We start from the raw sequence: 25300 nt of genomic DNA, 5'->3' as shown, positions 1-25300 counted from the left end.
TACACGGTGCAATGGTTTAAATAAAAATCAGAATTGTCGGAAGGATTTGTAAGATTTTTAATTTAAAATTACACTTAAAAAAAAAAGAGAGATAACAAAAGCGCCAAGGGCGTTTTAGAAAATCAGATAAAATAAATTAAATAAATAAAAATGGCAAGAGTCGGTGTTTCATGAAACAATCGTGGCATTGCGTGTTAACGTCTATTCGTACCTGTTCAGATATGGTACCAATTATCAAAAATTACACGCCTCCCTCTCTCTCTCTCTCTACTAACATTTTGTAGGTCCACGTGTGATTAATGAATCTTTTAGCAGATAAAAAACAGCAAGTATGAAGATTAATGTTCATTTCATTGAAATACAGACTTTTCTTCGAAAAATAAATCTATTTGGATTTATCAAATTGAAACAACAGTAAACTGAATCTTTTTTTTTAGGAATCAAATTGTAAATTATTCGTTAGCTGAATGTGTTTAATAAACAAAATGTGTTTGCGTTCTCATGATAAAGATAAAGAATCACATATCCTTGTCTCTGCGAGGTCTAATATTTGATCGCGTTGTATAAACTTTAAAAATCTGTAGAAATATAAGGAATCGAAATAACATTCCGATCAGGTTTTCATATTGCACGATAGAAAATGCTATAATCTTTTTATGACGCCACCGATTCTCCGCTGGTGCTTTGAACGAGAAACCGCAATTTCCACTCGTGCACCCTCGGTATTCCCAGTCTCGCATCTGCGTGCGCAGAGATCCACACGGCCACGTTATTTCATACACACTGTACACGATATCCAATCCCGGTCTTACATCGATCAGCCGACAGATCCTATCTGCTCGCAAAAGGGGATTCTTACGTTTATGAAGATAAACTGATTCTGTTTATAATATTGATCTTATAAAATATTTTAAGACGTCCCGTGCTTTACGAGATTCGCCTTTAATATTATCGATGCCTCTGGGTCGCATATCCCGCGGGAGTGAATACTATAGCGCATTCAATTGTTGAATGCCGGCTTGTTGATCGAAAAATTGCAATTTGCATCCGAATCCAGTAGATGAAAAATATATAGCCACAGGGCAATTCTTGTTATTGATAAACAATCTTATTAACTTCGGAAACGGAGAAATGTGTATCGTCGTTTCGATATAAATTAATCATTATTTGTGTGCTAGTGAATGTCTGAGGAGTCTGCAAACTCGGGAATATTTACTATTTCGCTTATACATCTATTTCTTTCCCGCGAATTTAATTTCGCCCCTATTTATGTAGACCTGTTGATCAGATTACTCGACTATTCGCGCAGAAATATACAAATGCGTTATCCAAAATGCAATGTAGGAAAGTTCTGCATACTCGTTGAAAATCCTGTCTAATCCTAACAAACAAAATGCTGCGTTTCGAAATCCTCTTTTATTCATGCTGCAATGGCTGCAAACGCAGTAATCATTCCGCAGCGCGACAGATTTCAGCGGTTCTTTGAGCTGGGAAACCGCAATTTCCATCCGTGCGTAGGCGCTCGGTTGCAACTATGAGGCGTGTGCACAAGCCCGGCGTCCAAATGCGAGAAGGACAAAAGAGCGCCCGGTCGCGAGCCGGCAGAGGAGCGCGGAAAAGTGATTTTCTCTTTTCCGGCGTTTGGCGCAATTGCCCTTCCGGCTGCGACCGTCTGAAATTGCACGTTGACTCGACTATCTCGACATAAGCTCCTGAGTGATTCTTTCCCACCTTTCTGTTTCGCTCTGCCTATCCGTCTCACTCTTCCTCCCGCGCTCTACTCTCTCTCTCTCTCTCTCTCTCTCTCTTCTTTTTCGACGAAAGCTGCGCGGGGATAGCTCGCCGTAAATTGGATGCCTATTATCTCACGCGTTGCCGGCATTTCCTTCTGTTTCTCTCTTTGATGAACTAGTCCACCGTGTATTTGCTCCTCATTCTCCCACCTGCGCTTTATCTCTATCCCCCACACTATTCGCTCACACGCACTTCCTCCCCTCCCCCCCCCACACTCCCCGCTCTTACCCCATCCGTTTTCATTACCGTTTATCGCCGTCGGATTAGCCGTCTGTTTTAGTTAGCCTGGCTGGTAAAATCTCTTTCGGTCGCGCAACAGCGTCGCTGTTTAATTTCCTTACAGAGATCGCTCCTCGTTGCACTTATGGCGCCTTAAAACGTTAAGAGTCATTCCTTCCATTATTGCTGCTATTATTCGCTGCGGGAACGCAGCTGTTATTCGCAGTTGTTTGGACACGTTATCTCGTTATTTCGTTATCTCGCTTCTCGGCTGTGACGAGAAGTTGGTCCGCGGGCTTCTCAATGAAAGCACCTAAGACTCTCCCGTCCTGACGCTCCTGTATAAATTTCGCTAATGAACCTTTGCACTAAAGCCTCTCGTCTAATCCCCGTCTGCCGCTTAGCATTTAAATAATACCTAGACGCGTAACCTATAAATATACAACGCGCTTTTCTAGAGCTTCAAGTTTTTCTAGGATTCCTCGAGCATCGTCAAAGGGTTTCTCCTTCGCCCGTTGTCTGTCTTTTCGCTCCGTTTCCGTCTGTCTATTTTTCTTTCGAATTCCGCGCTTGCTTTTCTTCACTTCTCCTCCTCCTCCTTCCTCTTCCTCCTTTGTATGTCGTCGGACTTTCTTCTTCGTTACGTCTCTTTTATTTCGTGACTACTTTTCTCAAGCTTCACTTTCCCGTTTTCTTATTTAGCTTTGTGCGTATGTATGTGTGTATCTACGCTCAAAAGACGCTATCTGTAAAATAGTCATCATTTTATACTTGGCTACGTCGCCGAACGAGTTAGTCGTTTCATTCCCGACAGTAGCTACATAAATCATACAATGTCTCGGTACTCAGACTTTGCTACCTTCCGCAGTTGGCTCAAACAGATTTTTCTTTCTTGTAGTTCTTTCATTTCGTCCTTTCTCGCACGGGGCATTTTTTATTATTTCCTCTTTCGTACTTTCTTTCTTTTCTCTGAAAAACAACAAAAATCTCTTCGTCTCCCTTTGTCTTATCTATCTCCTTTTCTTTAAATTACAGAAATATATGTTTTCCGCGTATCTTGATGATAAAATAAACTAAAATTGCCATTGTAGAGAAAATCATTAAAAAGTTTATATTGTGTAATAAGAAAAGGTTTTCCCAGTTCTTTATTAACTAATCTTGCGTTTGATATAAGTTATTACAAATAAAATATAGTGCATCTACTTACTGCATCTATTAAAAAAAAAAAAAAAAAAAAAAAAAGAAAGAGAGAAGCTCTCTCACTTATCCGTCGGCTAATATCCTTTCTACAATGGCCGTTTTTAAAGTCGTTCAAAGTACATGTTCGACGGAATTTTCCGAGTGTACAGTTATCGTTTTGATGCGACTACTTCATCCGATTTTGCGCACAGTCGTACATGTGCTTTTACATTATTCCATGTTGAGCGTTTAAGGGGACATAGTCCCGGAGCGCCTAATATAAATGCGTCTCCTTCTCCATTTCTCCTCGCTCAACCCGGATCCCGTTTACTCCGTCCCTTTTTCAATTTCAACCCCACTCACAGAGTTTTGTCCCACTTCTCTCGCGTACACGCGCGCATTGCGTTTTCCTCCATTTCGCCTCTCACGGGGACTTTTCTTTCTGTCTTCGGTGGACGTGCGCGCGTATATAGCCGTGCAGAGACGCATTAACTCGCAAGTGCTCTCGGATACTATCGCGGGGGATAACGGCCTCCTGTGTTTCTTTCTCCCGGCGACGGCGTACCGGCCCGAGCGGGAGAGAGCGTTCCGCGCCGTTTCGAGGAGACTTAAGGACGAGAAAGGGGAGAAGGATGGCGCAGAGTGAGGCTGTTTTGCGCCCGAGTCTCGCAGTTTAACGACTATCCACTTGAATCGAGCTAGTAATATTGCGCGCGCGCGTGCGATGTACTATCCACCAACTTCTCTGCAACGACGGAATAAGGAAGCGCTTCTACACGAGAACTTATGCAACATTCAAGCGCCTCTTTTCGCCTTTAGGATGAAGGGGGAGAGGAGAGTTGGTACTCCCACTGCATTTCTATTCGTTGCGCTTGTCGCAAGATCGGTGCGTTTGATGGAGCTTTACGTAACGCTCGGAAAGTGTCACGTTCTTTGACGATCAAGACATATCAGATTTATGCATTTTCAGAATTCTCTATTTGATTAATCTTTTAGTAATTGTCAATTAGCTCAATATGGTTGCAACACAAAACGAAAATTTGAATAATGTATGTTTTTATAAAATTTCCTCAAAAACTAAACTTGCGACTTCAGCTTATTTGGGTAAAAATTTGGAAAAAATAAAATTTTAATTTAGCCACATAATGATATTAATTTTTTAAAGATGATATTATAACTTATAATAAAAAACTAAAAAAATCACTAATTTTTAAGAAATTTATACTTTCGTAAATGTCTTTATTAAAGTAGAAGATTTTTTTTATTTCTCTACTTTTGATTAACGCCATTAAAAGCATTATCTGTTTAAACTGTTTTGTCGTATTTTAATCATATCATAGATATCTCGTTTCTCACGCATATTTTATTTACAAATTATCCTAAGATGTACAACTATCAACAACTCTGTTAACTTGCGCCGTATGTAACAGTGTTAATGCATCGAATCTCGTGGTGAGCAAAGACACACATCGACTTCCGCGTGATAAAGGACGTCGCGTGATTGTACCGCTTCGAGGACCTTCCACGAGGTCGGTGGCTCATCAAAGGGTATCTATATTAATGAGATAGCGTGCCGCGCCGTACTGCCGCGCCGACCGCCCTTATTACGCGCGAGTGGATGATTTTCGGCGCGCCGTGCGGGAGTGGTTGACAAGGTACTGTGCGCGAGTATATTATCAAAATTCATGAAGTCTGTTACGAGTACCGACCGGATAGCTACGGTTCGATGTTCTGTTTAATCTGTCTGCAATCACTCTTCCGTCATTTTCCTACGATTCGGATGTCGCTGCAATGTAAGCTCTAAAAATAATACTGATACTTGTTGTTTAAAGAAAATATTAATTTTTCGTTTAATTTTTTATTTTAATTTAAATAAATAAATAAAATGTCTAGAAAAGAGGAAAAGGCAGAGGAAGAGTTGTCGAAATTACAAGTATAATTAGTGAAATTTAACTAAGCAAAAATTATCATGTTGTGGATGTAAATACTGTATTTTTATATTGCAATTACAGCTAGCATATTGTAGAAAAACACATTTTTCATGATCTCGGATTGAAAGAGCTTAAATAATAACAAAACGTTTTTTCTATTATATCAATCCGAGAAAAAATGGTGTAATATGATCAGATGTAAATATATATAATTAGTTATGAAAAGATCTAATAACATATATAATTTTTATACGATCATATAAAATTCAGATCTTTTCATAACTAATTGTATATATTTACATCTGATCAATTATACCATTTTTTCTCGGATTGATATAATAGAAAAAACGTTTTGTTATTAAGCTTTTGTTTAAGCTCTTTCAATCCGAGATAATGAAAAATGTGTTTTTCTACAATATGCTAGCTGTAATTGCAATATAAAAATACAGTATTTACATCCACAACATGATAATTTTTGCTTAGGGAATGTAATTTAAAATATTCCAGCAAATAATTATATTTTTATCAATTGACAAGATTCTTAATGCGCGTTTTGTTTCTTTTCGCTGCTTTTCAACGTATATAAAACAACCGTGAAATAATATTATTATTATCAGTTCTACTATTATTAGGAGCAAAGTGTTGAGCAAAGTGTTGAGCAAATTAATTGCGCGAATACGTTGCGAAGTAAATTCGCGAAACGCAGCACGCTTAGTACACGGGCCACGTAGTGCGCAACGAGTATTTCTCGTTGGGTTGAATCTATCCATAAAACGTGTCCTCACCTCGACAGTTCCGAACATAATCCAAAGTGCTGCAAGCACCTATTTCGCAAAACAAAGCTTTCCCTTCCTGTTACCACCCATGGACGATCGCCCGGTATACAGCACGAGATCCCTGCTCATTTTATTCGGAATCCGCTCGGTAGTTCCGATTACTCCCTCAAGGCTATGTCGATTTTCGAAGCTCGTTGCGTATTGCACGGGACGCCGGATTGCGCGCGGACGAAAGAGGATGAGGATTGTGAAAGAAGGAGGCGCGGAAGAGAATGCAATCGATGCGCCGTGTCGGGGAAAGAGTCGGCAAACTCCGCGAAGGCATTCGCAATTTGATTCGCGGAAGAGTTGAGTTGATTTTGTCTTAACATTTTGTGCGTGCGGTGCACAATTTTCGCGACTGCCTTCTTCTAATTCGCACTTATGAACGGCATTTAAAGTGTAAACGGCGTCACTTCAGTTCTCTAAGTCGCGCGTTTATTTTTACGCTCCGGGTATTTCGCGAAGCTTGCAATGCGCTTAATAACTCGAATTGCAACACTCGCGCGAAGAAGAGCACGAAGTCGATGCGACTTCCAAAGTAATATCGGCTGAATGTCCAAATATAGTTGTGTTTGTAAGAGCGTTTACACGGAGCGTGTTCTACGCAATTTACGTCCACGCGGTTTAAAGCGACAACGCATTTGCATTTATTCTTCTCATGCATTTGATATTAATAAATTTCAATGCGTACGCATGCATATTCATAATAAACAAAAATAATCTAAATTCGCTTCTAATTTAAATAGAACCGCTGTATAATTGTCGTTGCGCTTCGTTCTATTAATTACTTTTAATTCCACAATTTAAAATTAAGTCGTGGAATTTACATGAAAAAAAAAAACAATCTTGAATTTGGCTCCGCTGCATTTTACCATAGCTAGAAGTCAGATCCTGAACTTTTAAAACTGACAATATTTAGATATCGTTTTTTTGGCACCATGCCCAATTGTTGTTGAATTAAGTAAAATAATTGAATAAATTAGTAAAAAAAAATTTGTCCAATATTTATTTTGTGTTGCACAGATGCCTTTTTGTCGTGTTTCACCTAGAATTAGTAAGCTGTTAAAATTATAAAAATTTATGAAAAATTGTTTACTTTTTAAAAAATAACCGTAATTATATAAGTATTTTAAAAAAATATTTTAAAATTTCTTTATAGTGATTAAAGCCACATAAAAGATGGTTGAAAATTGGATCTTTCAAAGTTGCTTTCTTAAAAAAATTTCAAAAATATGTTTCCTCGCAAGCATGTAACACGATGTTAAAGAGAGAAAATCATTATTTAGTTAAGTAACTATTCGGCAGCACATAACTAACCGAGTTACTTTCGCATCTCAATTTTCTCCGTGTCTGTACGAAGGCACTCTCAGCAGAAGGGGCTCAAGCAGACAAAAGAGTAAAACCACACCCATGCAACGTTTCCATTTTCTCGCGGTTGAAAATACGCCATGCGAGGCGCGAAGTGTCGGTCCGTGGTTTTAAGGCAAGCCGTCGCTTATTTCTCGTCGAAAAAAACCGAGAGAAGAAAGAAAACTGAGAAAGACGGAAGCGTCGAGGCGGAGCTTGCAGGTACTCCACCCGATCTTCTTCACCGTCGCCGTCGCCGTCGCCGTCGCCGTCGTCGTCGCCGTCGCTGTCGCCGTCGCCGTCGTTGCAGGCGACGTCGACGTCGTTCCACGAGAGAGAAATCGATTTTATCAGCGCCCCGGGGAGACGTCGCCGACGTCGCGCACAGAAAAACAGAAACAACTGTTGGAGCCGTTCTTCGCGGAGCCGAGAAACGGCGAAAGAAGAAGCGGTGTCGGAGCGCGTCGGAACGAGGGATAAAGAATCGATGCTGGGATAAAACCCAGATTGCACGCGATTGTACGAATCGCTCGTGTCGGGAGTGATTCTTATAAGGCGAGAAGACTGATGCGATTTTCTGCGGAATCGCATCAGTTGCGGAATGTTGCACCGCAACGCGGTTCGCAGAAGCGAAAATTATGTTACTCGGCGTAATAACGGCGATCGATAATTCTTTCTGGATGAATTGCCGGCCGCGGTAATCCCCTCCCCTTTCCGCGACCAAGTGAATTGCGTTTGTGGTAGCGGCTTTAGAATCGTGATTATCGGAGCGTACAGACACGGTGACTGGTGAGCTTTCACAATTTACGTGAACAGGGAGATTTTCGGATTCCTTTTTTTCAGATATATTTTTTACCTCTTTCAACTGTTTTACAAAGCGTTCGCCGAGCTGCGCGACACAATGAGACGTAATGCTCTTGTTCTACATGATCGAAAATCAAAGCAAAGTAAATATAAACTTTATTGTAAGAAGAAAGATGGCAGTTTCTTTACAACCGTCTCGCGGACCAGCGCAGCGCGATCGACGATAGTAGTGAGTGAGATTTTTCGAAAAAAGTGCTCTCTTTCTTTCTCCCTCTCTCGCAACGCTTTTCTCAGATGTAAAATATTTATCGCTTGTTATTCCGGCTAAATTAATCTCACGTGTATCCCCGCTGCGCTGCAAGATTATCGGCGAGAACATATCGTTTCTCATAGCGTTCCGAAAGCGACTGGGCGTGGTGATTTACGATAAAGAATATGTCGCGCCAGGCGCAACGTGAAATATCGCTCCACGTGACGCAATAAGATCGCTATAACGAGTACCTCCTCCGCTCGATGTTACAGCGGAGATCAAGGATTCGCTGGTTTGAAAAGTTTCTGTTCGCTTAAAACCTCGGCGGGAGGTATATAAAATTGACCTCGTGACAAGAGGGAGGAGGGCCCCCGGGGCGGATAAAAGAAAGATCTGTGAGAACTTGTCGATACTAAAGCGCGGAACCGAAGAAGCTCCGAGGGAAGCGAGCTTCCCGTTGTTGTCCTGGGATACAATCCCGATTGCACGCAACTGTATGTCGATGTATCGCGCCTGTCGTGGATATGTATGTATGCAGTCTAAAAGTAACCCTTAAGACACGTATCATCCCGCTGAATCGCGCCAGGAAATAGAGTGTCTTTCAAGTGGCATCTCCTTTGATACTTTCGCTAACGCGACGTTTGCCTTGTACGCTTTCCCCGCGCGCGCGTACACACACACACACACACACACAGATACAATACGCAATGGGACTTCTTCTTTAATGCAATCCGTACATAAGTTATGGCTGCGTTCTATTCTTACAAAACACTTTTTCCTTTTCTTCTTATCTCGGCTTTTCTTTCACTCATCCCTTCAGCATTTAATCCAACTCATCGCTTTGATCGAAGCGAGACATTCTGAATTATCTCGCGATTGCAATATCGCAGTAACGCTGCAAGCTGTGCTCGATTGAGATGAGAGCCGTGCTGAGGAATTTGTTGATAGGAACAAAAGAAACGCAGCGGAAAATGTTACAAGAGAAAGAGCATTGGTCCGGGATGTAACGCGGATTGCAAAGGATGCGTAAGTCCGTGTTTTAAGGTGTGTACGTGCGCCTCTGTGTAGACAGGTAGATATAAGTATGCACGACGCGAACGGAAAGAGTACACGTTGCTGAATTGCACCTATTGTAAAAGGAATTGTCTTCTGTTTTTAAGTCTTAGTAGATAGTCTTTTGTACTCTTTCGTACTTTTCTGCATGTGTTACTTTAAGTCATTCTCTCTTTCTAACAAACAATGCTTAGATATTTCGCACTTTACTTGCTGAAGAAAAATACTACACGTTGATGTTATAATGTATAAATCCATCTCTGATATGTTTGAATCTTTATCTTTGATAATCTATATCTTTGATGTGTATGAAATAAAAGATACATCACAATACTATTAAAATTGTTGCAACAGTAATACGATTGTTACAAGTTTTATATTCAAATGTAAAAAAAGAAGAACAAAATTTGAGTCCAATATTGAATCCATTTCTAGTTTTAACGTCATCGATATAAATATTTTTCACGATCCTTTTTAACCATAAATGAGAAACGTTAGATTCAAAAGACGAGATATTTTTTCTCAATTTACGGAAAATAATAATTCAAGCATTGATCTAAATTCCTTAATCGCTGACGTTTTATTAATTGTACTCTCGAAAAACCGTATATCGAACGTTGTAAATCATAGTTATTGGATGCATTTATGCAGATAAATTGAGGCTAATTTTTGTTAAATAGTTTATCGCACAAATGTTACTTATAAACAGTGTTCCGCCACAAGACATTGTCGTATAACGTGTAATCAACGTGCGCAGATTGTGCCGTACACCATTCCATGTGCATCCAAACTCGGGGGAAGTTCCCTCAAAGATTGCTGATGGCAAGTCCGCGGTTGCACCCGGATTTACGGTCGACTAACTTGCTCCGCAGCCCCGTGGATCTCACAGGGCCAGAATATCCAGGCGTAGTTCCATCTTAACTCACCCATATTACATTCAAATGGCCGGATTGCTACATTTAATGACGGGGCATTATCGTTCCGAATGTTTCACGAAGAAATTCTACGAAATTGGTCACGTTTATGCTCGTACAAGTCCGGTTACGATACAAACGGCGCGTACACGAGACGTAACGAATCCGTGTTCGTGAGTTAAATATATTTCGCGGGAAACAAATAGTAAATTGGAGTAGACCTCGTTATTGACGATCCAAGAAACTTTGCCAATTAGTATTGTACGGCGAATTTCAACTTTTTCTGCTCGTTGAACAATGCACGTCCGTTTATTGATCCGACGCTGCTAATTCTAGATTTGGCAACGAATATCGTGCACACGTTTTTAATCGGCTGAGTAATAAAAGGATCTAACGATCTATAGAAATCCCATAATTTTAATTTCTGACAATGGAAAAATTTCAAACGTTGAAGCCGTTACATTTTTCCACATTGTCAACAAAATAATGGAACTTTGTCTAATCTAAATTTTCTTTTCCATTTTTATATTAAATTTTCTTTTATATTATTATATAATATATATTAGAAAATATGTTTGCATACTTGGGTTTGATTAGTGAATAATATTTTTTTAAATTTTACGATTTTTGAAAGATTACATTTTTTATGACACTTTTTCTTTATGTGAACTTATTACTATCATCGCATTAAATATTTCATTTCACAATCTCTGGTATAATCTCTATTATCTTTTATGTTTCACTTTTCAATGTACCAACTTTTTACGATCCGATAAAAGATTAAAATAATATTCTCAAGAAAATATAAAGCTAAAGAACAGACTTGTCTGACAACCACCAGCCAATTCGTTGTGTTCGTCAACAATGATTTCTTCCTTTGCTAACGACAAAGTGTATTATCCTACGACGTTGTTATACGACGTTATACAATCTATGCAATTTAAGTCGTGGAATAATGTAATGGGAACTATCTTGTAATTCACACGCGCTCCGTAACGAGGTGTAAAGGCCGCGCTGACGGACGAAACTTCCATCATCAGGATGGCGTTACAAGCCCGCTACCGGCGAAACGAAGGCGGAAGCTGCGGGCAAGTGGAAAGATGGAATGGGGTGGAGAGAAGTCGGTCGCAGACTTGCGTTTGAGCGTTAGATACAGAGGCACTTCGACCCTTTGAAGCCCCGGAAGTTTCCCCGGAGGCGCCGCGAATACATACGTATACGTACACACGTATCGCCGTCGTATCTGCCGTATGTATTATCATCCATGCTGTTGAGCGGCAGCTTGGGTTGGAAGAAGTAACGAAGGAAGGATGCAACTTTGTGTCTGGTAATCAAAGAATTTCTGCCTCGAGCGGACTTTGGTATCCAAGCGGCACCGAAAGTGTCCCCGTAACGGTCGATTTATTGAAAAGCTTGACGTCGACCCCGTTTCATTTCGAGGGTCGATATTATCAATTTCGCGTTGTAGATGTGAACGGCGACCAATGGCGCAGCTACCGTGTGACTCTGGCTCGGAAATTTTTTCCCACATCGTTGTCATAAAAAGAATTGCGAATTTTAATAACTGTGAAATTTTAGCAATACAAATCTTTATTCGACATCATTTAAAAAATAATTGAAGTTAAATTTAATTAAGTAATATAATAAACGCGAAATGCTAAAGCGTTACGCATCCGAATCAAATAAATAATTTATGCGGTTCTCGCTGATTGCATTTTATTTTCCCCAAAAAGAATGAAAATAAGAATAACGGGTTTTGTTGCAACGTGAACAAAGAGTAAACCTTTGCAGGTTAGATTTGCTCGTCGCTGAATTACCGTCTTAAAAGGTAAGTCGGAGTAAAGCGCAGCGATATCGCGGGATATTGCATCACCGGTTCAAGCACTTTACGACAAGTCCCAACCGAACCAGGAACAGAACATGGACGATTAAGGACATTTCGCTGGGAAGATTTTCTCCCGAGGCAAAATCTCTCTCGTCGGAGACTTGTCGAGACTAATTTCGCTGTACAATTCATAGTAAAGTCTTTTATAAAATTAAATCATTAAATTTCTTTTAATGTCTCGCGTTTTCTCTTTATGTCATAATAAATATTTTCTAATATCTATATTGTTTCTGTATGTTTTGGTGATTAAAGTGTGTGTGTGTGTGTGTGTGTGTAAAGTGCAGTCTCGCGATGACAGAAAGCTATACGTAATGATATTCAATTAAATTCGCCGACAAGTTTAAATATTAAACAACCCCTTGTTCGTTTCGTTTCTTGATGAAATATGCTCTGTCGGCTTATTATTTTTTCATCATTACTTTCGTCATGTTAAGAATAACGTGGTACTCACGGAAATTAAGGAATCTTCCTCACATCACATACACACGCTAATGCCAAACTAATGATCCTATCATTATAATGTAATAGAATCTATGAATAGGATTTATGAAGCAAGTTCCGCCGTGATAAAATTTCTGTGTCAGTTGATGTTATTGGATTAAGCTGTGTCGGAAAACGTCTATCGCAACGTAATAAAATTATTCGGTGTCTTATAAAATGCATGTTAATTGCCACATGTCAATCATTATTAATCTAATGACTTTCTCTATAATTGAATCGGTTGCTTTAAAAAGATATCACGCCTGAATATAAAATTTTGTAACCCATTTCTTTTACTAATGCAATCATCGAATGCTATGTAAAATAATAATTTTGCGAAATACAAATGCAGCAGTCAATACCGTGTTTGCCTTTTCAAAGAAATTTTATATAAATTAGAAATTATTTTTAAAAGCTAGCAAAAGAGAATATATAAATATTTCCACATATCGTGTGAATGACTTTCAATGACTTTATTCCAATCAATATCGAATTTAGGAAATGCTTGGTATACCGAAAGCATGTGTGCTATTTTGGATTTTCAAATGCGCACGTGAATTTTAAAGAATTAAAAGCGCATGATTTGTGCGAGAGAGTTTTCATTGCCGTTCAATGCTTTGGAAATTCAAATCATGCAGGCATAGTTTATTAGCTCGCTTTTTTCGGTATTTTTTTTCAATTTTATTTCCTCTCTGCATGCGCGCTGTTAATCGACCAAACAACGTTCTTTTTTCGTTAATCTACAATCAAAAAACGTACAAGATCAAAAAATGGTAGTACTAATTAATTTTGGAAAATCGTAATTTCGCATGTGCTGTGCATCGAAGATTTATAGCATTAAACCATTAAATCGTTTTATGCGTGCCGCAAATAACACACATTATATCTCGAGAACGCATAACTATCACGAGACAAGAAAATGCCACCAACTGCGTCCAACGAGGTTCTTTCTGTTGAATTCGCAAACTTTTTGCATTGTAATCTGACACGACATTATAAAATTTTAATGATGCAGTAACTACCATAATTCCACCTCTGAATATTGCGGACTTTTAATGTGCGCTAATATCATATTAAACAACCGGAGAAGATCGGACCATTATCGTCAAAGAGCGAAATAGATGGGAAATTAGTTATTCATTATTCATTACGATGTAAAACTTGGTAAACTTTGCTACTTTCCTTCTGCATGCGATAAGTCGCAGGGAGAATTAATCATTCATTTCATGTGCAAAAACGAAGTGCGTGGTAATTGTGATTACTACGAGCTTCCATTGCGCGTGTTACTCGCAAAAATAACCGTGAAACGTTTCTGCGGTAAATCACATTTTGCAAATTTTTAATTGGCACAAATTGGCAAAATTGGCATTTTATGATTGGTATTTTCAAAAATTACAATTTTTTTTAATAAAAATGTAGAAATATTACACTATAAGTTGTATTAAAAAAATAATTGAATCGTATAATACGTAACCGATTAAAAAGAAGAAAATAATGTTTTATTAAAAAAATTATTCATACTATTTGATGCCTGCAACAAAACGTCAAATGCTCCGATAAGCATTCCATGTCGTTCTCACTGAATTAATTATTCCACGAATGGCTTGTTAAAGATGTCGAAATTGTCGTGGCGCGTAACGAGGTAGCCCGATTGAAAAGTTTAAATTGGCGGTGAGCATGAAAGATTGTCGTGTGACCACTCTGTAATTTCAAGTTCGTTCGTTCGCCCTTTTTCGCCCGCGTTCCCTTTATCACTTTTATCGCACGTGTCTCGCAATTGAATCAAAGGCGGATTTAATCAGTAACCTTCCACGGTCTCGCTTTCTTTCATTAGAGTACAATGAATTTGTGAACGGTCCTGTAATTTCGTTAATTTTCGTAAATCAGTATCCCAGAGTGATATGAATGTATTTACATTATCTTTAATTCTGTTATATCCGTAAATGCGCAATCGTTGTAGATAAAAGTCCCTTCAAAGTTCAATTTAAGTGAAGCATATGGATTTTAGAATTACGTATAATCTGTTTAATTTATAGATCACTATAATATAATCGACATTTAAATGTGATTCGCGATTTCGTCATTTTCATATTAAAGTTTTGCACTTGTTCATTCGAAAATATCTCCTAAAAAATAAAAAAAAACTTGTCTCGCTAAATCTGTACTCTCAACTGAAATTATCGCGAACAATCAAGTTACTACAATTAATATTAAGATTAAATGTGACACTTCTTATTACCAATTTTATTTCATAATTTCTCAACTCTAAAATGTATTAGTGATTAAGTTTCAAATTTCAACGTGATAATACAGTTGTACCTCTTACATTCTACCTCCTAATGGACTGAGAGAGGAAAATAGCGCGCATCGCTTCGCTAATAAGATAAGATTCCACGTCGCTTTTATCGACTTCGAAACGTTATGTAACGATTCCAATTTGCATTGTCCGCTCGATTAAATCTTCCATCAAACAGACCGTTTCGCGGTAACAACGTGTCACTATTAAGTACTCTTCGCGCCAAGGTGACGCTCTCGCGTGCTTAAAATTTTTCCGCGAAATTCTCAACGCTGCGCCGATAATGGAGGCGTGGGGAGGCGTCGGCGAGGGGATCGTCGCGTCGAAGTACGAAATCGAGGGTGCGTCGACGCTCGGGGCCGCCGTGTACTCACAAAAGGTCCGTAAACTCGGGGGAAATTGCTTTCCCTTCTCGCTTAACTCAATTATTCGTTACTTTCGCCCCGTTAAAGCGCGTATCGCGAAAGTTATCCTCTCTTCTCTCGCCCGCCGTGCATCGTTGTTGCCGCGTCGCGCCGTCCGAAACTGTCGCGCGCGCGCGGCTAAAACGCGTTATCATGGGTATAATCCTTAACTCCAATCGAGGAAACTCGACCTCACACCCCCGTAGGACTTCTCCGCTCCGCTCCGCGCGCTTTCGAGAAGCCATCCCGTAAACTCTCGTTCCCTTGTCCTCCGCCGTAACGTGTTCGCGTTACGTTAAATTAGTTACGCCAGTAGTTGCTTGCACAGATTAATGCAACAAACGACAAGCAAGTTATGCTTGCAAAAGAAGTTTTCGCCGCTTATGCTAATTCCTCGCAATTATGTTGGCGTATAAACGGCAGCACGGTGAATAAATAATATTTTTGCAAAGCGCTAAAACAGGAGTTCCAATGTCAATATATAATATCTACGCTGCAACCGAATGCACGTTTTAATATAAAATATTGTACATATAAAATACCAATATTAAACTTGACGAATTATCATAATAATTATAATGGAAGTTTTACACACACACACACACACGCGCGCGCGCGCGCCACAGTCGAAAATGTTATTTTAGGCATTTATATTCGAGTTGCACATTGAAATGAGAAATTATTGCAATTGCTATTTTGCAATTGCAATTTATGGAAAGATATAATAATATAATCTTTCTGTGCGGATGGAAATTGATATGACCACTATGCTTCGTTGCCGTGGTACTATATTTACGTCTGCTTCCAGTATAGTTTTAACCTACTGGAGTGTCGCATTGCTCACGACTTACGCATTACAACCTCTATTACCGTCTTGTTTTCGAAAAGCTATCTTACTAGGGCCCACGTTTATCCGTTTTCGTATTACCGCGTTATTTAGGTCAGTCGCGCGCTAAGTTGTTTACTGGCAAACGTAATGAAGATTGAAGTTAAGACTAAGAAAGTTAGACACGTCCGTTATTCATGTTAATTCGATTAATCAGTGTATTATCCTGTTTTTGGCCATTACTTTGACCATTGAATTTCGCAAAAAATCGTGTAACATATTTGTTTTATAAGTTGCGTTACAAACGCAAGATCAAATAAAATTTATGGGTTTAATTTATACTTGTATGCATTCTTTGAATAGAATTACAATTCGAAATAAAGTAGCTTAACATTTATTAACCACCATAGATTTTGCAATAATACGATTATATGAATTATTCAATAATATATGCACACACAAACAAAAATATGAATTAAATCCAATGAAAGAGTATTTTATTCCTAAAATATCGAATTTTATTGTTAACAATATAAATAAAATCTCAGCAATCTCTCTAACAATTATTCAAATTCTATCAAATCTTTTTCATCAATCAAATATTACCTATTGATATAAGATTTATTAATTAATCAATCAAGATTTTATATACATTTGCCGATTTAAGATATTGAATGAAGGATAAAAAAATTGACAGTACTTTACTGTCTGTTTCACACCTTCGTCAACCTGATAGATAACAAATCATATTTGTGAGCAGATGATACCTATCCGTTAATTTCCATCCGACGTGCTATATTTCCCAGCTGACTTCCCACCCGTCGTACACGAATTTCGAAGCGCTAGTTCCGATTCCGGCGGAATCGCAACTTGCGTAACATACTGCACGTAGTTATGTTATTTGTGCTCCAGCTGACGCACAGGGCGCATGGAAATTCTTCGTCTCGGCGGACTGTAAAAATTGACGTCATGCTTTGGTGGCAATCTCGGAAACCCTCCCGATCGAAAGTGTGATCAAATTGGAACTCTTTTTTTTTTTTGAGGGCGACGCACGGTCCACCAGCCGTTACACATCGTACGGATATAGATTTATTTCGTCCGCCACTCTGTTACACGCCTCGAATGCTGATGGGATCTACAAAACGCGAGCGCATCGCGTTTTACAATCACGAGCGCGGGTTAGTATCGCTTTGTCGTAAATAAGTTACGGCAGCTGTGAACGTGATGTTCGCAGCATCCAATTTGATTGGATGTAACTGTATAAAATAATATGTCAAGCTGCTCTAAGTAAAAACTCTTGTCTGAGATAGTTCCGGGTTACTGCGCAACTCTTCTGTAATTGTGAATCTATCTCGACACTTTTGCATCGTGTCTCAGTATTAGGTATTATAAATTTTATATATTATTGATAATTATAAAAATATTCTAAGTGTTAACTGAATACTCAAGCAATATATTAGCAATAAAATCAAGCAATAAAATAGATACGTTAAAGACGAAATAAAATATATTAATATCAATGTATTGATATATTATGTATCATCGAGGTTTCGTTACGAATGACTTAATCACATATCACGTAAATTGTTTTACAATCGTAAGTTAGAGTTTGATAATGTTTTTTTGTTAATAAATTACAAAATAAATCAAACAACCATCCTAACACTTTGCTAAAAAAAAATCTATAAATAAAAAAGCATTCAATTTTTAAATTTTTTCGCCGTTTTGCTTTTTCAACCCATCCAGCGTATCGGAACGCATGTATTTCATCGATTACTTCGCTGCAATGTTCGCATATGGACGGAATTTATAAGCGTGCTCCGTTTGATTGTACAATTCTATTGACATAGAGATCAGTATTCGAGCCTCGTTAAACATCAGTCATGTCAATCGATAATTCTATTTTTTTTCTAACATTCTTGATTGTATTTGGATATTTGTCACAACTTTTCAGCTTTCAATTTTTTGTAGCTGAATTTCATATTATAATGTGTTAAAATTACATTTAATTAAATTATGAATAAATTTGTATTATTAATTTATAATACAAAATTATATTTTGTAACATTCTTTAAAATCTTTCGATTGTTCGTAACTCAAAAAATATGAAAACATTAAAATTAAAAAAAATGTGTGCATAAAATGCATAAAAGAAATATGCCACAACAAATGTTTTAAAACTATTCATATTTTATTACGTGCAAATAAAATAATAAACACAAAATAATAATAATTAGAATTAGATTACAAATTGTAAGTATATATTTCGCGTCTTATTTTCTCCAAATACCAATCGCCTTGCCTTCTTCAATTTCAACCTTACAGAGCTCCTTTATGTTCTCTACTGCACCTACTTTATTAGCAAAATTATTATGCGTGCACTTGCTCGCTTGAACATGACACAGCCCTGCAGCTATACTCTTTCTATCATAAATTTTCAGCACGTAGAAGTCCATGCAGGCTGTCCGTACGTGTGTTGTCGGTACGCGCCGAAAGTTCCTACTGCGAAAATATGCAACAGTGGTTCGAGCTCAATTAAATTCAGCGCGTTAGTCGGACCGTTAATTTTCGGTTAATATAAGAACCAGGTTTACGCCATGCGTTAGATTCTCCGTTCATCGAGGTGAAACTAACGGATTAGTTTTTACGGATGAATATCAGATACAAGTCTCATCGAATGAGTAGTGGCAAATTGAGTATTGAAAGCTTAATGAGCCTTTTTAGAGCTTAACGATCCTGAGCTACTTTCGCAGTCTTTGCCCCTCCTCCTTCCACCCCTAAGAGATTTATTCATCGCTATAAGAAGTTGCGTTATGACAGCCTTGAAAGCGGGTAGATTAAAATAGTACGGCCATTAGCGCATTAAAATAATATGACACAAAGAATACGTAGATAATAGATTAGCCTAATTCAGCCTCGAAAAAGCAGGCCTAATTTGACTTTGAAATATCACAGCAACCAAATTGATTCTTTCGCCAAATGGTATAAATAATATTTTCGATCGCAATCATTAGAGCATAATAATGCATCCTAAAGTGGTTCACATAAACAATAATTAACGTTAAGTAAGGTTTAATTAGTATTTATGAAAAGAGCCTACAGGTAGAAATCCAAATTATTACATAATTCGCGGTCGATGTAGACTCAGGATTAACGAAGCGTCGCGCGCGGACGCCCGTATTTTAATCCCGATCAAAGTAAGATATCGCGCGCGGCGCGTATCGTCGTCGGTCGTAAATCCCCAGGCTTCGCCCGAGATTAACTGCCAAATTTGACCTCCATCAAGGAATATCAGAATCTCGGTTTAGCCCAGCGTTTCGCAGCGCGGGCGAGCCAGGCGAAAACTTATCCCGAAAGCTTAACGAGCCCTACAATCACTGTGCCCTACGTGCACTTCGGCACGAGCCAGGGCGAGAAAGTACTTATCTTCAGCGCCAAAGGGACTTCTCGTGCTGTGTCCCATAAGCGACCCACTTTCTCTGTGTAGGTGCAGGTACAGCCAATCCCAGCCGCAGCCAGCTGCAGCTAAGACGAAGCTTGCGATAAGCGCGAAACGAGCTTTCCATTACTCCTCCAAAGGCGCGTAAAAAGTTGAGACTTATGTACTATGTAACAACTCAAGATTCACCTTAATTAATTTCTTTTTGCAGTCGTAGGGTCGGACGCGTAATTAAACCCGGCATTTAATGGCGCACCGCTATTTCCAGCGTGTATTGTCGTCGTAATCGCAATGAAGATGCCAGGAGATAACATTCCGCTGTTGCACAATCATCTCGTATTTTTCTAGCCGGCGATAAGAGGAGAATTCTACTAAATCGTTAAATACAAAAGTGTCGGAAGTTTTGAAGCTAAAAATCTCAGCACACCTTCCCAGTAAATTTGTATCTTGCGGCAAAGTAACCATGAAAGCTACATAGACTATTTCAGTTTACGAGAGTGATAATTTTCAGATGTTTTAATTACATTTTAAATATAAAATATTATTAAATGTATAAAAATGAGTAGAAATTTAAAAAATATCTAGATACATTACATTTTTTCTCGACATAATTATTTTGATGTAATAAACAAATTTTTATAACTACAATTTTTACAATTTTTTTTTGTACATTTTATAATTAAAAATGTAATTTATACTACTGTTTTGTCGAACAGTTCATTTACGTAAAGAATAAGTAAATAAATTCTAATAAAATTTTTGCATTTCGAGATTTTTTCTATTCTTCTTCTAAATCTTTATCGTTATTTAATTATAAGACAGAGACATTTTCTTCTTTTTGCTTGTAGCATAAAGTCTCATATACGAACAATGAAGTGAGAAAACGTTTCGAAAGGTAAAATTGAAACTTGTTGTTGCGGTACATCGAGCACATAAATGCATCCATCCACATAGAAACACATATACATTATCCGTTCTCTCATTTTTACCGCGCGGACATTGCTCCAGCGAGGTTTCGATTACTCGAAAAGCTCTCCATCGCTCCATCTTCAATTACACTTAATCGTGGCCGCCACGCGGTCTTGCTCGCAATAAAGCGGTCACCGCAGTATATCTGTCGTTTGCGATAGCGGCGCTTCGTGTTCGTCGCACTGAAATGTCCGTTGCGACAAAGATAAGGGAAGTCGCGAGAGACTTTCCTATCCTTGATGTTTTCTATCGCGAAGTCTCGTTCTAATTTCGGATATTCAATCGACAGCAACATGCAAAGATATCCTTATTGAATAAAGATATGCCTGAATATTTAATAAGAATCGATTTTATCGAACTAAAATAAAAATTCTTGGATGCTATTTGTACCGCGATAAATTTCCAAAAATAAACTAATGAAGAGAATCGTCTCAGTTTAATATTTTATTATCTTGTCTTTAATCATGAGTTTATTTTAAAAAAAAAACCTATCCTTGTTGTGCCCATTTGATATGCAATGCATGACTTTTCACTTTATTTTTCAAAATATTAGGTTGAAATAGAAAAGAGCATGCGGGGTTGAAAGATAAAAACACTATTTTTAATACATCACGCACATGGGACGCGACGTACGTTAGAATTAACAGATAATCCGTTATCTGACAACGCGGTTCGTCATCGCGGGACGAGCGTGATCGTTTTAACCATGTCCCCGATGACTCCTAATTAGAACCCGTAATAGTGTACTGTAGCCGGAGCATCGCACAGGTGACACTCATCTCGCGTGTTATAACATACATGCCGGAAAGACGTGCTATCGACCTTGTGACAAAGTGATCTCTCCATGCTCGGTGACCTCGCTGCATAATGAGGTGTCAAGAGTTGCATCGCGGTCATACAATCGCACTCGTCGCCTCTTCACATTCATCCTCCTTTCTCCTTCCCCGATCAAACAGATGGAATGCTGCGATGCATCAACTCGGTAACAGCTGATAAACTTTATCGATCTTTCTCGGAATTCATTTCTCGCATATTGCTTTGATTCGCTACACCATTTGATTTGAAATCATATGTCATAATGTAAGATAAATGTTAGTATAAAATTGACCATCCTGAAATAAATAGCGAAATTAATGACCGTAAAGTGAAAGAGGCATATTAAAATAATCTGTAGAGCAAAATTAAAAGAAAATTTTTTTTGATAAAAATACAAGTTTCATATTTAGCTATCTAAATTATCTAATTTTAATTCATTATTGACGAATTATCTCGTAAGTAACTAGCATTGTTTTATTTTCCTACGTTCATTTGTTTCAATATAATTATTAAATTACGAATGTACAATCTAGATTTCAATGCTGTAATCGGCTTTTAATATTGCGTTATATAATACAATACATTGAAATACTTGTTAATTTCCATTATTGTATCTCGTTTAATTATAACGTATTCGTTATTTCATAATAAACGAATTTTGTCGTTAATGATTTTACGACAGTATTATTCCGTTTTTCTAATATATTAAACGCACACTTTTATGTATTTATTATTGCAAGATTTTATTCTCTCTTACAGATCTGAACAAATTTTATGAATGAGAAATCACAAAAGTTCAATAATTGATTTCGTAATTTATTTCCCTGATGGTCTTTATTTTCGCAATGCGTATAAAAGGTACTGTCCTCTCTTACACACAGTCGCTATATTTTCCTATAATGAAACTTTCACAAAGCTTTCGCTCTGGCTACGATAATGGACCGAAGATGTTCCTCGAAGCGAAATTGGGAAAGTGAGCAACGCTCAGTAGCGAAAATACTCCAAGTTCACTGCGAAAAAGTTTTGCGGCGATTCGCACCCGAAATTAACATAAGAAGCCACCTTCACCACCTCGAATGTAAGCTTCCGGCAAAACTTCGGAAAGGTCAGAAACTACCGTAGATTCTCGTATTTACTCAGCGCCGTGCGCGGCCAGGCATCGTGTCTCGTTATTCACGCTGTCTGATTTCTTTCGCACTCACATATACTAGCCACGGGCTTGTGTTTGCCGTTCCATTAGCCGGAAAAATGCATGAATATGCAACAAGAACAGCTTATCCGTACTGCTCACGTCGTATAGATTTACGTATTAGTGCACTCGTCGTCACATTTTAATTATTCTTTCGAATAATGTGACGAAGAAATTCTCCACCCTTACATTAATCAAATATAAAAATTCTTTTATTCTCATGTCGGCGCACTTGTATAGCATCTTTGCGATACCACTTCTCAATATTTTCGATTTTTGTATTGTATATTTTTTTTACGCGCAAGAATGAAATCGTATAATAGGATAATTAACATTATCCTTTTAATAGTTTTGTTAATAATTTTGAATGTCGATTATAATATCGTACAGTATCAAAAATAATACCAGATGCGGCATAGTATTAGGAATGGAGTATGCGTTTAATGCCAAAATGATAACGCATACATTGTGACGTGCATAATCAGCAATGCTTGGATTTATTAATAGAAGGATTTATTACTCTCGCTATACGTATCCGGTACAAATCACCACTCATCTGCGTTCAAACTTTCATAAAGCGCATTATTGAAATGTATATTCGATGTAAAGATATTAATTTGCATGTTATAATAGAAAGACATGTCTCTGTTGCGTTGCGATCAATGCAGAATGTTATCGATAATAATAAGCCGTAAAAAGAAATGTATGCGGAAATGCAGACTGAGATTTGTCAGTTTCATCCGACGAAGATAAAAAAATAAATGCAAAGCAAGCAATCAAAAAGTGGTTTCTATGCGGGCGAAAGTTGGACGATACTCGTTAAACTGCATTGAATTAATTAACCCGTTGTTCATGCGGTGAATCACATTACCTGACACTCGTACGTCCCGTTGTCTCTCTCTTGGACGTATTTTATTTGAAGGGTCCAATCGTCAGAGCCCTCGGGATGCAGCACTTGAAATCGCTCGTCGTTCGTGTATGTGAACATAGAGCTTGTTAAGACGTGAAAGTCACGTCGCCGAATCCACGATATCTGAAACATAAAATGATTGATCAACGGTTAGCGATACACAATATATTATTTTATTTTTATATTATTTTTTTTATAATAACTAGAGCGTGACAATGCGCGCGCTACATTTTCACATACAATACAATATACATTTTATTTATTTTTATGCCTCAGAATGAATATTTATTTAATTAAAATTTTCAATCCATTGCAGTAAAAAAAATATAAATTTAAAAATTCTAGGTCTATCGAATGTTATAATATAGAAGATTTCTAAAGCACACACATAAAAATGTTACATTTTAACATTCTGGATGTATCAATGAAGCTCGCGTCATAATGTGGAAAATAGTTTGATGCAGCAAATTAAAGTGTCAAATGAACAATCAATTTCATCTGACAGACATATTCCGTCATAACAGAATATGACAGACATATGTAGAACTTTAATTGAAACAAATACTAAACTAACGCAAAGCTGCCAACATACATTTAGATTCATGTAAATTGGATTAGCATAAGCAATTAGATTTTATTCGGAAATAATGTGTCAGGTATTTTTAATGGCTTTTGACGGGCGTACGAAATAATTATTTTTGCAGATGTAAAAAAGTCGTAATAAAATAATAATGAAATAAAACATTGCTCTTACATAAATGACAGCAATCTATATATCGTGTAAAACGGGAAAGAGATTCAATATAGAAATGTCGAGTTAAAATAATTTTGCTGGATATATTGCCGCTTTTTGTGCAAATAAAGAGAAAAAGATGAACGGTCGTGTTATACCACGAAATGGAAATGTATTTAACTTTGTGCAGCAACTGTGAAAAATTTCGAAAATTACAAAATCCGAAGTTATATCGGCTGTATATATACGCAACAGTTTGAATTTAAAATTTGTTTTAATTAAACATTATATTATTATAAAAATGCAATTATGTCGAGTAAATAAGATTTAACCTAATTTTATCTTTTATGAAATACTTCATTTTTAATGTAATATTAAACAAAGATAAAAATTTATTGCCTTTAGCTAACGCTTGCTTCTATTCTGCTTATTGCGTCTCAAATATTTCTATATAGACCAATTAAAGATAGAGAAGTTTAATCGTCAGTCAGAGAACTTTATCATCAATGTAAAACTATTCAAAACTTTCGTCTATGAAAGCAAAGTACACAAATGAAAGAGAATGATAGATGTTGATTGTCCACAATCTAATTGAGATGAATATTGAATATTGAAATGTGATAGAAATCAACTATTTTTGTAGCACGTATAATTTTGTAAAAATAAATACTCTTAAAATACGAGTGTAAAAATCATTTTTCTGTATCTTTTGCCACCACAATTGTTTACAATTATTGTTTGCCAAACAAGAGAGTTTAGGAAGTGAAATCTGCAGAGATCTCATATTTAGTAACTTCACCCCTGCTCAAACGCAACGAGCCATCTTGCAATCCGAGGGGACTAAGCACGATATTGCATAAATAGTAAAATTACGAGAGCCGGAAATATGATTCCGATCTCCAGGGGAATGCGGCAGTTCCCCGCTCCCGTTCTTCTCAAACAAGCTTCCTGTTTCCTTCCGTGATGCTTTAAGATCATTGTAGAAACAGAATGAATAAAACATAAGATATAAATGTGGTAACCAATCACGGTATCTGGTGTATA

General features: G+C 37.6%; 1 protein-coding gene across 3 annotated transcripts in view; it reads right to left on the bottom strand.

Annotated features, from left to right (window-relative positions):
* The window catches only part of dpr12 (defective proboscis extension response 12), a 250778-nt gene that overhangs the window by 62694 nt on the left and 162784 nt on the right, over nt 1-25300 (bottom strand). For all 3 annotated transcript variants that reach the window (XM_067355354.1, XM_067355356.1, XM_067355355.1), the window contains one exon: nt 23485-23646. In XM_067355354.1, the coding sequence (XP_067211455.1) occupies nt 23485-23646 (162 nt within the window). The remainder of the gene's footprint in view (nt 1-23484; nt 23647-25300) is intronic.

Source organism: Linepithema humile, chromosome 5 (assembly GCF_040581485.1).
Source record: "Linepithema humile isolate Giens D197 chromosome 5, Lhum_UNIL_v1.0, whole genome shotgun sequence".
NCBI classification, from domain to species: domain Eukaryota; kingdom Metazoa; phylum Arthropoda; class Insecta; order Hymenoptera; family Formicidae; genus Linepithema; species Linepithema humile.
Note: the sequence above shows the minus strand (reverse complement) of the source record. Positions and strands in the feature narration are given on the sequence as shown.